The sequence below is a fragment of the Gopherus flavomarginatus genome, chromosome 14 (assembly GCF_025201925.1).
Source record: "Gopherus flavomarginatus isolate rGopFla2 chromosome 14, rGopFla2.mat.asm, whole genome shotgun sequence".
NCBI lineage: Eukaryota > Metazoa > Chordata > Testudines > Testudinidae > Gopherus > Gopherus flavomarginatus.
In genome coordinates this window covers 24,868,459-24,882,646 of record NC_066630.1, presented here as the reverse complement: position 1 = coordinate 24,882,646, position 14,188 = coordinate 24,868,459, and the positions used below count along the sequence as shown (strand labels likewise).

The following is a 14,188-nucleotide window of genomic DNA, read 5'->3' as shown; positions in this document are numbered from 1 at the left end:
CAAGGGGGTTAACGTTAGGGAGGGAGAGGAATTATTTAAGTTTAGTACTAATGTAGCCACGAGGACGAATGGGTATAAACTGGATATTAGGAAGTTTAGACTTGAAATTAGACGAAGGTTTCTGACCATTAGGGGAGTGAAGTTCTGGAATAGCCTTCCGAGGGAAGTAGTAGGGGCAAAAGACTTTCCTGGCTTTAAGACAAAGCTTGATAAGTATATGGAGGGGATGTTATGATAGGATCGTCAATTTGGGCAATTGATCTTGAATTACCACCAGACAGGTCTGCTCAATGGTCTGCGGGGAGATGTTGCATGCGATGGGTACTGAGTTGCTGCGGAGAACTCCTTCTTGGGTGCTGGCTGGTGACTCTTGCCCACATGCTCAGGGTTTAGCTGATCGCCATATTTGGGGTCGGGAAGGAATTTTCCTCCAGGGCAGATTGGCAGGTGCCCTGGAGGTTTTTCGCCTTCCCCTGCAGCGTGGGGCACGGGTCGCTTGCTGGTGGTGTCTCTGCAGCTTGAGGTCTTCAAACCATTTTTGAGGATTTCAATAACTCGGTCCTGGGATAGGGGTTGTATAAAATTGGATGGGTGGGGTTCTGTGGCCTGCCTTGTGCAGGAGGTCAGACTAGATGATCAGATTGGTCCCTTCTGACCTATGAGTCTATGAGTCTATGAGTCTATGAGACTAGATGTTTGTATTTTTTAACTTTGTTTTATTTTGGGGTGTTTCCCTGGATTTTCACTGACTGTGTCTGATCTGGCTGTATATAATTAGGCTTTGAAAGATTTGAGTGTTTTTAAAAATGAATTTCAACCAATATCTGTCTCTACAAATATTTTCATTGACTTAAAATGTTCCAGTAGCAGGAAATCAATTTTAGTCTAATACTGATTTTTATTTGACAATGATTGTGGATAGTGAGATTCATAAAAACATTTAGTATCACTTTAAGCACTGTTCATAGATTTAAAAAGATGCCTGTAGGGTAAATATATACAGTTATGCTACCACACATAATTGGAGCACGTTTATATTTCTCTGCAACTTTGATCCTAATGCCCATTGACATTATGCTGGACTCTGTACTAACAGACTGCTAACATGATGTAATAGAAAAACTAAAATTAGACTCTTAGCCCACATTTTTCTTCCTTCTATTAATCTCTTCTCTCAATAGCCCAATAATAAGCCACATCAACGTTCATATTTAGAGTAGTACTCATTTCTATATATATCCATCCAGTGTTTAATAACTGTTACACCTTCCTCTTACTTATCAGATGCATTTTATTCATTTGCGATCGTTCTGTATTCACTTAGTTTTAACTCTGTTTTATAGATATACATAGGTAGGCTGCTGTTTTTTAGGTATGGCATTATATACCAGCAAGAGTACGATGGTGTGCTATTCTATATAAGAAGACACACAGATACTTGGGCCTGTATCCGAAACTCGCTTAAGCCAAGGGAGATTCAATTAGCTTTAGTGAATTTTGAACTAGGTCCTTAATGCAGCGTTTTTTATAATGTATATACAGTAATTTGGTGCAATATTGCTTACACATTGATAAATCCACACACAATTTATGTTTTCTTAAACTTTCTCTGTACATTTTGGTTATTTTAATGGAAGGATAAATCAGTGGATGGATAAAAATACTGTAAATCTAATCAGTTTCTTCCTTCTGAAAAATACATCTTTTCAAACTAAACTCTATTTTAACTTACATTAATTCTTGCAGTATTTTTACTTTCTGTACTCTGTATTTTTGTGGCCTGCAGATGTCATCTACACTTTATCATTGCAAAGTAATTAAAGGGAATTTTATCAGGTTACAGATCATATTAAGAAAAATCCTAACCTGTTAACACCTGAAATTAAAGGTGAAAGACTTTGCAAACTTACTTTACTTTTTTCATAGGAATGCTGTTTGCCTTTTTGCATGTCATTCTGCTTTGAATGAAAACAAACTAGCTAGGGCCACTTTCTGGTTGTGATGCATTAGCATTGCACTGTTACAAATAAATCAGAGAGAGATTTATATTTGAATTGATCTTAAATTCTCCTAAGCCTACCGTGACTTAAAGTAACCAGTGGTAGTCCTAATTCACAGAGCTAAACCAAAGCAGCGCCAGCAGGTTCCTTTTAGAAGCAAGTAGTGTTTCTACATAGCATTCTTGTTTTCCTTATACATTTTTACATAAAAATGTGGGGATGAATTTTAGCCTTACCAGGACACAGCAATTTTATAAAAGCTTTTCTGAAGCTCATGTGGCACAGTGGGTATAAAACAGGGTTAATGGCCGAGTTCAGCCACAGAAGCCAAAATGAAGTCTCATAGAGTGAATGATGCACACATTGCCCATGACAAGCTGCTCTAATGATCATCAGAAGTGTATAAGGAGCCCAACACAAACCAAACACACAGACAATAATTGCTAAAGACTTGGCTACTCGTTTGTCCCGGGAAAGTCTAACTCTGTTTGCCATACTGTTGGCAATGTCTGTTCTTCTTGTGGTGGTGCAAACGTTTTCTGTAGCTTTGTAAAAACTGCCCCTGGGTTGTTTGGTCTCAACATCCACCTGTAAGGGTGGTAAATCTTGACCAACATTAAAATCTAGGGACTGGTTATCAAGTTTACATAGGCTGACCTTTGAACCGCAGGGTCTAGTGGGTGAAAGGCTACTAGCTCTCCTTTTCTTAGCTCTCTGTCTGTCAGGTTTTACAAAAAATACTACATGCTCTCTTTTTTTCCCTTGGAAACTTGTTTCACAGTCCTCTTGACCAGGTGCTAGGTTTTCATTTCTCATGGGAGTGCGCTTCTTGATGTTGATGTAGATGCTTAAGTTAAAGTATGTAACGCTAATGAAAGGTGTAAAGAATTCAATAGTGGAAGCAATCATTAAGAAATACCAATTGTAGAAAAATTCAGCATAGCACTCTCCTTCAGGGAGGATAGTTTTTTGAGCAATATACTCCCAACTGATGATGGCTGGTCCATAGAGAAGAAAAGCTGCAATCCATACGATTATCATCTTTAATACTGCATTTCTAGTCATCCCCTTCTGAGCTCTGTAACTCACCTAAGCAATGAAAAAAGTAACAAATTATGTTCATGCTCCCCAGAACAATCCAATAACCTATAACTATGTTAAAGATTCCTGTTTTATTTTGATGTTGTACCTGCTGGGCACACTTAGTGTGTTTAGCAAGAAAAGGTTTCATTTTTGTAACAAACCAAAGCCATTCCTGCAATTCCCTTTACAACACCCACCATTTAATAAAATAGGCACCCTTCTAGCTGCTTGATTGTCTATGTTCTGTGGACAAAGTATTGCACCTTGCATCATTCTTAAGAACTGTGGACTGCACAGAACATGAATTCTTGAGGAAAGGATCCTACCTCTAGCCCCCGTTCTCCCAGTCAGAGGTCACATGTTTTGTTGTAGTAGCTATGATGCCTGCTTGTGGGATATTGTGGGAGTGAATTTTTGTTTCTTAGTTATATTTTCTCCTGTGGGATTAGTTAAGTAACTTAAATTAGGTTTCCAAGTGATGTTGAGTTTACAGAACACCTCCGCAAATGCTTACTAAACGGTAGGAAAGGCTGTCATGTTTAAATTTGGTATGACAGGCTATGATCACTAAAAATTGATATCCACTGTAATAAACAGTGGATATTAAAATCAATATTTTGGGAAATCTTACTGCTTCCCAAACAAAATCAGGAAGAAAAGCAATGACATGAAGGATAAAAGGAAAACTCTGCCATGCACAAAGGTGCAAGCTATTTCTGCAAAATGACTGCTCTCACTCCACAATGTGTATTTGAATGAACGCCCAAGTATTGAGAGAAGTGGGAGCTATAGCAAAGCTCACAGGTATGGGGGGAAAAAGAAGCAGAAACCTGAATTGTAATCCTATGTTGGTCCTTGACTTGCTATAAAATGAGGGAGATGGAACTTCCCTGCTTCACATGCTTGTTGCAGCCTTTAATTAGTATTTGTGTCACGTCTTGCACAGCCAACTACAACTGCTTGTGAATGTGACTATACCTCTCTGCCTTTGTTCTAACCTAGCCTTTAGGCAACTAATCTGCGTCCCTCTGTGAACTGTTAAAATTCAGGTTTCAGAGTAGCAGCCATGTTAGTCTGTATCCGCCAGAAGAACAGGAGTACTTGTGGCACCTTAAAGACTAATGAAAGCTTATGATCAAATAAATTTGTGGGCTATAGCCCACTTCATCGGGTGCATACAGTAGGAAGATACAGGGGCCGCTCTAGGGATTTTGCTGCCCCAAGCATGGCGGGCAGGCAGGCTTCCGTAGCTGTGGGACCAGCGGACCCTTCGCAGGCATGCCTGCGGGAGGTCCACCAAAGCCGCGGGACCAGCGGACCCTCCCCAGGCAAGCCACTGGAGGCAGCCTGCCTGCTGCCCTTGCGGCTCCAGCAGAGCGCCCCCTGTGGCTTGGCACCTCAAGTATGCGCTTGGCATGCTGGGGCCTGGAGCCGCCCCTGGGAAGATAGATACAGATATACATAGAGAACATGAAACAATGGGTGTTACCATACACATTATAAGGAGTGTGATCGGTTAAGGTGAGCTATCATACCACCCTATACCAGAAACCTACTGCCGCTATACTTACCTACATGCCTGCAGTTTTCATCCAGCCCACACCACTCGATCCATTGTCTACAGCCAAGCTCTAGGAATCTATCGCATTTGCTCCAATCCCTCAGACAGAGACAAACACCTACAAGATCTCTATCAAGAGTTCTTTCAATACCCACCTGCTGAAGTGAAGAAACAGCTTGATAGAGCCAGAAGAGTACCTAGAAGTCACCTACTACAGGACAGGCCCAGCAAAGAAAATAACAGAAGGCCATTAGCTGTCACCTTTAGCCCCCACCTAAAATCTCTCCAGTCCATCAAGGATCTATAACCTATCCTGAAGGATGATCCATCACTCTCACAGATCTTGGGAGATAGGCCTGTCCTTGCTTACAGACAGCCCCCACACCTGAAGCAAATACTCACCAGCAATCACACAACAGAAACACTAACGTAGGAACCTGTCCTTCCAACGAAACCCGTTGCCAACTCTGTCCACATATCTATTCAGAGGATACTCTCGTAGGACCTAATCACATCAGCCACACTCTGAGAGGCTTGTTTACCTGCACATCTACCAATGTGATATATGCCATCATGTGCCAGCAATGCCCCTCTGCCATGTACATTGGCCAGACCAGATAGTCTCTATGTAAAAGAATAAATGGACACAAATCAGATGTCAAGAATTATAACATTCAAAAATCAGTTGAACACGTCAGTCTCCCTGCTCACTCAATTATAGACCTAAAATTTGCAATATTACAACAAAATAAGTTCAAAACTGGACTCCAAGGAGAGACTGCTGCATTGGAATTAATTTGCAAATTGGACACCATTAAATTAGTCTTGAATTACACAAAGTACAACTATTTCCCCATACTTATTCTCCCGTCCCCCCAAGTTCCTCACATCTTGTTAATTGCTGGAAATGGGCCATTTTCATTACCACTACAAAGAGTTCCTTTTCTCTCCTGCTGACAATAGTGCACCTTAACTGATCACTGTTCTTATAGTGTGTATGGTAACACGCATTGTTCCATCTTCTCTGTGTATCTATATCTTCCTACAGTGTTTTCCATTCCATGCATCTGGTGAAGTGGGCTGTAGCCCAGGAAAGCTTATGCTCAAATAAATGTTAGTTTGTAAAGTGCCACAAGTAGTCCTGTTCTTTTTTTTTAAATTCAGTTCCTCCTACATTGAAGACTCAAACCAAGTCAGTCTAAGCCTTGCTGTGTTTTGCTAAGGTAGCATTCAGTCCCCGTGGGCGGGCTGGAGCATGGTTGGCAAGCAGTGGTAATGCAGACTGGGCTGACCAGGGAGGTAGTGACAGCCTCAAACCCCACATTCTCCTTTGCCTTTATTAGCGGGTCCGGCCTTATCCCTTTTAACCCAGCAGTCTCCCCTTAACCTCCAGGCTGAGCGCTCCAGGCACGGCCGCGGCTCAGGTAGAAGGGCTCTGTCCCTTACCGCTTTGGTAACGGAAATGAATCTGTCGAAGCTGATCAGGACGATGTTGAAGACGGAGGCGGTGCACACCAGGTAATCCACCACCAGCCACAGCTTGCACAAGCCCTTGCCGAACCTCCACTCGCCCGTCAGCACGTAGGGGATGTAGAGCGGGATGCAGAAGCCACCTGCGGACAGAGAGCTCAGCACCGCCCGACGCCACCTGGCCCCGGCTCCGTGTACTCCCGTTTCAACACGCCTGGCACTTCCAGCGGCGGGTGGCTGAGCCCGGCTCCCCATCCCCTTGGGAAAGGTGGGGGTGTCTGCACTCGCCCTGCCCCCCGGGCGTTACCGGGAGGGAATTCACCTGTCCCTGTCCCAGCCCCAGCTGGGCACAGCGCTGCCCCGGCCCGGGGGCGGTCCCCGCCCGGGCTGCAGCGCCCAGGGACTGGCTCTCGGCGCGCTCAGCATCCCCTGGGCTCCCAGCGCCCCCAGCCAGCCCCCGTGCCCGGCTCCCGTCGCGCCGCTGGGGGCAGAACTCACCCACCAGCAGGTCGGCGAGGGCCAGGTTGAGGAAGAAGAAGTTGCCCTGCGTGCGGAGGCTGCGGTCCACCACGAAGGCCAGGATGACCAGCGCGTTGCCCAGCACGGTGGCCACCACCAGCAGCCCCATGAGCGCGGCCAGCAGCACCGAGAGGCCGCCGGAGAACTGGCCGCGGTGCTGAAGCAGCTGCCCCGCGCCGGCCGCGCACGCGTTGCCCAGCGCCGCCGGGCGGCTGGAGAGGTTGAGCCAGGGCAGGTCTGCGGGCATGGCTGCTGCGCTGGGCGGAGCGCGCGGCGGGGCTCAGGTACGCGCCATGGCTGCCAGTCCCGCGGCGGGGCTGGGGGGCGCCCGGGAAGCCGCCGGCTCGGACGGCGAGTCGCGCTCTGCAGCCTGAGCGCCAGCTGGCGGAGCAACTCCAGGGCGGGGGGAAGGGGCGGGAGCGGGGCGCTGAGGAGAGCAGCCCAGCCGCGCGGCGGGGAGCGGGGTTCCCGCCCACAGGGAGGGCGCTCAGCCTGAGGCGGGCTGTCAGTGCCCTCGATGGTACCAACCGCTTCATATCCCGGCTCCAGCCTTAGCCAGCCAGGGGCCGCCCACGGGTGAGTTTAGCGCACAGGTGCTCAGGGCTTCCTAAAGTCGGAATAAATCTGTTCGTCTTTAAGGTGCCGCCCAACTCCTTGTTGTTTTGTGGCTACAGACTAACACGCTACCCCCGATACTATGAGTAAGGAAGTTTTAATAGTGATTGTTACCTGATGTTGGGCCTGGCTGCCTCCTGTTTTCATTAAGCCCAGTGGGACTTTTCCATTGATTTCAATATGCAGGGAATCAAGCCCGTGTACAACCTGCTGTCAGATTTTTGAGATTCTCACTGGTTCCCACTGGTTGTTCACCTCTTGATTCTCCTTTAGTCCTAACCGTTTAAAGAGACATGATGTCCACAACTATTAAAGATTTTACCCCATTTTTTGCTCTGTGTAGAGTTTTTTTTAGACCCAGATAATGCTCCCTGAAGCCTTCAAGCTCTGCTAAGAACAAATGCTAGATGGGCAGCATGCTCAGAATGGCAGATTTTGCTAATACAGTTTTCAAACACTTTCTCATTTTCCTGTAAATTGAAAGTTTGTCTCTTATATGTAGTGAGTTATTATACTGTCACTTTCCCTGTTACAGATGCATGCTGATTTTTTCTTAATAATAATCAATTGTTGAGAAATCAGCTTTGTTTTATTCTGGAACATATGCTGCCAGTCCTGTGGGGAGAGCCTTCCAGCTAAGAAGCATGGCAAAGAGAGGAGAAAGAGGGAGGAAGTACAGAATTTTTCTAAATTGTTTAGGAGCCAACTAGATTGTGGATTCCTGAGACTAAGACCCAGGAATCAATTCTGTCTAATCCCTGAAGCAAAAGTTCTAGTTTAGTAGAGCTGGTTGAAAAATAACATTATTTAAAAAAAAAAATTTTAAAATTCAAGGCATTTTCATTCTTCTGGGTCATGAATTTTGCAAAATTTTCCATGAAGTTTTTTGATTGTTTTCATTTTTGAAAATCACAGACTATTTTTTGCTCACTCCTCTGATTGCTTTTGAGACACAGAGCTGCCTGAACCATGCTCTTTCCTGATGATTCTAGTGTATTTGGGTGTGTGGGTGAATGTCACTATAGTAGCTACAGTACAGAATGTGTTTTCCCACTACAATCAGCTGACACTTTCCACAGAATGGGCTAAATTCAACCCTCAGTTACACCTGTTAACCTCAAATAAGGAACTGACAGATGTCAGAATCTTGCTGTGTGTTCTTTTGGTCCAATAAATGCAGATCTCACATGAGATGAATAACATAAAAACGATATCTAAGAAGCCTCATGTGCATCAATAGTATAGGTATGGACAATTTAAAACATGTTTTAAGCACAATTCCTTTCTTATGTTACTAATAATACCTTGGATTACTAGCTTGCCACCCAGGGGAAATTGACTAGAATAGCTCCCCATCTAGATACTCTACTTTGGAATAAAAAATGATTTTATTTCAGAATACTTTTTCCACTTTGGAAGCATCCTCATTATTTGGTAATAGAATAGTGTCCACATGGGGAGCTATTCTGGTCAATTTCTCTATGTTCACAAGTGCTATTAAACCTGAAAAATTTAAAAAAAAAATGCAATTTACTTTTTACGCTTTCTGTTGTTTATTTAGTTCTTATGTTTTGGTCTGCTTGCAAATCAAAATAGGTTTTAGTGACACGAGATGGATTCTCACAGCCATCTGAATGGCGAGAGCATTAAGGTCTTTTGGGAAAATGGGAAACAAATTAATGTGTATTCTATTTTAATTACTTCATGTTTACATTGTAGTAACATTTTCCTGACTATGTTGTTTTATTGTACATTGTAATTGCAAAAGTATACTGATTGTTTCTGCACTACTGAATTATTAGAGACTGGTGAGTACTGAAATATTAAGCTATTTAGCTGTCTGCAATGTTTATTTCTTTTAACATTATTGCTTTCAAGTCCCCAATGTTATACAATTAAAATTAAAGGGTAAAAATCATTTAACACAGTTCAAATTCAGAAACAAAGGCGTTCAGGCAGCATACAATAGAATATAGCCTTCAGACTAATGCAGTACAATATAACATACAACTACAATTAACAGCTCACAATAAACTCAAGTCCAGATTTTCAGAAGTGCTCAGGACCCAGATGCTGCCATTGTCCTACAGTTCTCAGTTAGAGCTTTTGGGTGCTGAACTGTTTTTGAAAACCAGGCCCTCTCAATATAATGAACACATATAAAATAGAGTCCACTATTGGAAATGAGCTAAATAAACAATAAAAGAGAAAGCCCAGGGGAACAGATGTATCCAGCAATTTGCTGTGAAATTTATTTATTTCATTTTCAAATGAACACCAAAGACACCTATGCAAAGTTCTAGGTATCTTAACATGAATTAATCGTACAATAAGTACAATTAAATTAAACTAAACTTCAAAAGCATTAAAACCTTTTCCACAGGAACTTGATAGCCAGCCGCTTAACCATTACCCATCTAGGAAGCAAAACCTGAGCCTATTAAACTGGTGGTTTTTGCAGCAGACCCTGAAAGTTGCCAAATTTGGGCTATTTCCAAAGTCTCCAGAGTTCCAGGTTTAAAAAAATATCTAGACTCTCTTGGATCAATTGGTAAGTGAGTCCCAGAGTGGAGGGTTCTTCTAATCTTTCTCACAAATAGTTTATGAGGCCACTATATTCATGATATTCCTTGGGAAGTTATTGCTACTAAAAGGCATCAATCCCATATGAGACTGGTGTTACAGCTGTGGCCAGTCTATGTTGGTTGACTTTATAGCTGGGTGAAAACTGCAAAATATCTCCATGAGTAATCATTCGAACTTTTAAATGAATCCACTTTGACAGAGTTTGTGGTCCTTTTGTGATTGTTCTCTGTGAATGACTTAGTGAGTGAGTTCACTAGTAGGAGCATTCACTGATGGAAGCACATTTTATGTGACTATTGTAGAATATTTGCAGGACAGGAATTCTGAATTTGTAATCACAAACACTTACATTTAATCTGATCACCACATAGTGAGAGACACACCATGTAAGTTACATAGCCAGCTTGAATTTCAAGTGGTTACCACAACCAGCTCTTTGCAAATGAGCTACACCCAAGAATAATTTGCAGAAATTATTCAGCAACTAATTTTGAATAACATGTACTTTTGAGAATCACAGTCCGTTCAGAAGCAACTAGCAAAAAGAAAAAGGAGACATTTGTCAAATTATTAGTGCAAATTTTATGCCCTATTTCAGAAATGACTTGACATCTCAAGGGCAAAAACATACTACAAACATCATCATTTAGCATCAGCTATTGATTATTCGGTCTAATCAAAGGATTCCAAATACAGGTACCTGAAGCAGTACAAATGCAAAACATCTCTAATTGGGATTGACTGACATGGTGATCAAAACTCTGGATGTGACCAGAGCCATGCCTACTCTAGGCCTCCTGTTGGTGATAGCACTGAGATGTAACTGATGGTATTTTTTGTAAAATTCCTTAGAGCAGATACAGCCACAGTGCAGAAAGTCTTTTCTTATATAAAGGCAACTTTTCAGTTGTAGCATGTTATTGCAAAAAGGGTTTACTTATTAATAGCCCCCTTTCAGATTGTGCAGACAGATGCCAGCTTTCTTCTCGTCTCTGAGTGACAAGAGTTCAATACTTAAGAGAGAAAGTATTTTCTTTGTCAGTGGCAAACAGAACAGATTTTTGGGCTGCTTGAGAGAATATATACATAGATTTATCAATTAAATAAATGAAAAGCTTTTATTAGATTGCTCTGGTCTTAATTAAATGAGCAGGGGAAATTGAATTCTATCATACTCGTTTCCTACTATTTTTCTCCACTTTGACAAAACAGTGTTTCATTTCCACATGTATTCAGGTGTTTTTGTTTGATGTTTTCTGATCATCTCCAAACAAATAGCATGATTCCTTTTAATTTAATATTATTGCTCTCACTCTCCTGGGTAGGGAAGCAGACCCTCTCTGATCTGTGCTACTAGCAAGGAGACCCAGTACAGGTTATTGAATCTTACCATTTAATGAGTATGCAAATGCACAATTTAAAAAAAACAATTCTGTATTGAACAAATGTACAGTAGAACCTCAGTAATCTGCAAACTAGTGAGAGTTAGGAGTGGGCAGCAACACGAGCACCACTGGCTAGTTACAAGTTTCCTCCTAGCCCAGTTACAGGGCATTTCTAAAGTCAGGGGAGGGGAGAAGAGGTGATATGATACTTCTTCATGTACCTTTAGACACAACAAATCCTGCATCTTGGCAGGGGGTTAGCCTTGGTAGCCCTTGCAGTCCCTTCTAATCCTATGATTCTAAGTATTCTAACTAGCAGAACTGACAATACAGTACCAGCAAACCAGGAATTCCAGCATTTACATATAATTCTGAAATACCTCCTTTCATGCTGCGCTGGTTTTCTCCAGAAATGAGCTAGAAGCTTATTCTGGTTTCCACAGCTTTACTTTTCTCAAACCAGCAAGTTGTTTTTCCACACAGAGCTGCTCATGAACAGATATTTTAATATGCTCCCCCCGCCAACTTCATTGAAAATTCACCTTCTGTGTCTGTAGCATCAAGAGTTGGATTTTCATAGCCTTTCCAGCTTTAAGAAGTAATAGGAGATGTTCTTTCCCTTCAGACCTATATGTTCCAAAGCTGTCCATGGATATTGTTTGCTGGAACCTTGACTCCTAGTACTGAGACCTTGATGTGCTCACATTTGCTTGTTTTTTTGTTTTTTTTTGGCATGTTAATGCATATGTCCATATGTTAGATTGGCAGTATGCTAATTTCAGATGAGTATGAGTGCATTGCCAACACAAGATGGCTTTAGAGGAGTTAGAGAAAGGACTTGTGGAATGTTGGCTATTCTGAAATGAGATCCTCTTTTTGTCAAGCAAGGGCCCAATTCGCTTTATCCATGCTTTATTGCAAGGCAGATTCATAACTATTATACCGCTAACACATGCTTTTAGCCTATATTTTTAGTTTCTCAATCCACCTTTATGTTGAATGAAGAAAGAAAGGCATATGCATCCAGGGACCTTCATAAGCCTCTGTAATTTCACTCTTTTCATTTCAAACCTGTCCTAAGAGCCCATGTTAAATGCTCTCAGGCATGCCAGGCATCTATCAATCACCTCACTTCACGCTTCAGTGCAGTGCACGCTTGCTATGCTATGTGCAACCATTTTCACCTACTTCCTTTCCCACCACCCCTTGAAATTGATGGTTGATAATACCCAAGTTGATAGACTGTAATTACACTTGTGTGGAGGTCAATGTTATATTGCAATTACACCTTAAAATAGCTGACACCTCTTATTTGGGTGTTGCTGTTTGTTGTTCTTTTTGGAATAGTGGGATGGTGTTTCTTCTGCATCTGCTATTATGTGGGGGATGTTTCCCATTTTGGATTATAAGTTTAGTTATATTGAGTTATGTAGAGCTGTGTGGGAACTGGAATTTCCATTTTGTGGGAAATTCCACAATTTCAAAATTTGTCATTCTAAATCAGAACAAAATCAAAGAATTTTACTTATAAATGCAGTTCGACTTAATCTGAAATAATGTGACAAAGCACTAACTAGTGCTTCAGATCTCCCTCCGCCATGTTGTAAAATGAGACAGCATGCTAGTTCTATTTAGCTTTATTATTTTTGTTTGCAGTTGGAAGGCTCAAGGGTTTATTACAGTTTGGGCTTTCACCTTTACATGAAACGGGGAGGAAGGTGAGTAGTGCCAGGTTAGGAGGGTAAAAACTTTATGTAATGCTTTATAGAGCTGACAACAATGCATTTATCACATTGGCAAGGGGGAATAAAAGAGAATATTAGAAAAACTAGGACATAAAAGAGTGCTAAGCATAAATCTTTGAACTCAGACAGTACTATGTTCCATAATGAGTAATACATATGCAGAATAAATTACAATGAGAAATGGCAGTGAGGAAGCTGTGTTTAGGTTAGAGGGATATGGTTCATGTTCGAGGAAGTTTCAGGGCTAGGACAGGATTTTGTTCTAGAAATATCAACAAATGTCAAAGTATGAGATGTGGCTAAGGTGAAAACAGAGTACTGCCCACCATGTTCCAGAATAGACATCAGAGTAATACAAATATGAGACACTAAAATTAAAAGGCACGGAAGACAATCAAACAAAAGGACATAGCAGTCCACTGTAAATGTAAACAACAAGTGCAGGCTCTGACATCAATCCCTCCCACACCAAATCCCAAATATGTCTCATGATGATAAGGTAGTTACGGTCCTGTCAGAATGAAACTGCTGTATGTCTGTCTGTGAATTCACAGGAACAGTCCACGATCAACCACGCAGGGCTGGAAACTGTTTTTAGGACTCTAGTTACTGTCAAAATCAAGTTAGAATTATCCCTCTCAATTTAATTTACCTGTCGGTTTTCTTCCACACAGAGATATCAATAGGATGAAAAGGTGAAATGAAGAAGGGCATTTTTTTCACACAAGGAAAATCAACACATTTTAGGAGACTAAATCATTGCTCTGATTCATTAGACTATAGCTGGCATACTAACTAGAGAGAAAGAAAAAAACAACAAAAGAAATAGGCAGCATTTGTTGTATCTGCTTCTCTAGTAGGTTAGACATGTTTCAACTCAAATTCATAAACAGCAAGAAGAAAGCTATCAGAAACATTATATCAAGACAAAAAAGAAATAAACGAAGAAAGGAGGATTATTAGAGGCTTGTGGTTCTCATGGGGGCAGAGACAAATGATCATGTGGACAGTGAAGCCTTGGGGAAATGTCTGTGCATCAGATCTGGGTGAATTATGAACTGTGAATATTTTATCTGGACAATTATGGCATTTGTTGTTGAACAATATTTAACCCATTATCTATTCATCTCTACTGTGAATTATGTTGGGACAAAAGTTTTAATTTTCTGTATGTCTTTGCAGAGAGGTTGAATTATACCTTTCAAACTACAGGATGTAAAAGGG

General features: G+C 41.8%; 2 protein-coding genes across 5 annotated transcripts in view; one reads left to right on the top strand and one right to left on the bottom strand.

Annotated features, from left to right (window-relative positions):
• Window positions 1–688: 688 nt before the first annotated feature.
• LOC127034339 (histamine H3 receptor-like) lies at window positions 689–6,880 on the bottom strand. Its single transcript, XM_050923089.1, has 3 exons — window positions 6,613–6,880; window positions 6,091–6,257; window positions 689–3,089 (listed from the first exon to the last, which is right to left on the bottom strand). Exons 1-3 carry the CDS (start codon window positions 6,878–6,880, stop codon window positions 2,202–2,204), a joined length of 1,323 nt encoding a protein of 440 aa, XP_050779046.1. The 3' UTR covers window positions 689–2,201.
• SHCBP1 (SHC binding and spindle associated 1) overlaps window positions 6,084–14,188 on the top strand; it is a 96,646-nt gene continuing 88,541 nt past the window's right edge. For 2 of the 4 annotated variants that reach the window (XM_050923076.1, XM_050923075.1), the window contains exon 1: window positions 6,093–6,162. The gene's annotated coding sequence lies outside the window, so the exon portion shown is untranslated. Of the gene's footprint in view, window positions 6,163–14,188 lie in introns of all 4 variants that reach the window. The other 2 variants (XM_050923078.1, XM_050923077.1) reach the window with 2 other exon arrangements.

What these genes read in the sequence shown, in the direction of transcription:
- LOC127034339 (XM_050923089.1), bottom strand. Translation starts at nt 6,880, where the DNA reads ATGCCCGCAGACCTGCCCTGGCTCAACCTCTCCAGCCGCCCGGCGGCG. An exon ending in CCTCGCCGACCTGCTGGTGG is followed by an intron (nt 6,258 to 6,612) that starts GTGAGTTCTGCC and finishes CTCTGTCCGCAG; the next exon opens with GTGGCTTCTGCATCCCGCTC. An exon ending in TCATTTCCGTTACCAAAGCG is followed by an intron (nt 3,090 to 6,090) that starts GTAAGGGACAGA and finishes TTCATTGCTTAG; the next exon opens with GTGAGTTACAGAGCTCAGAA.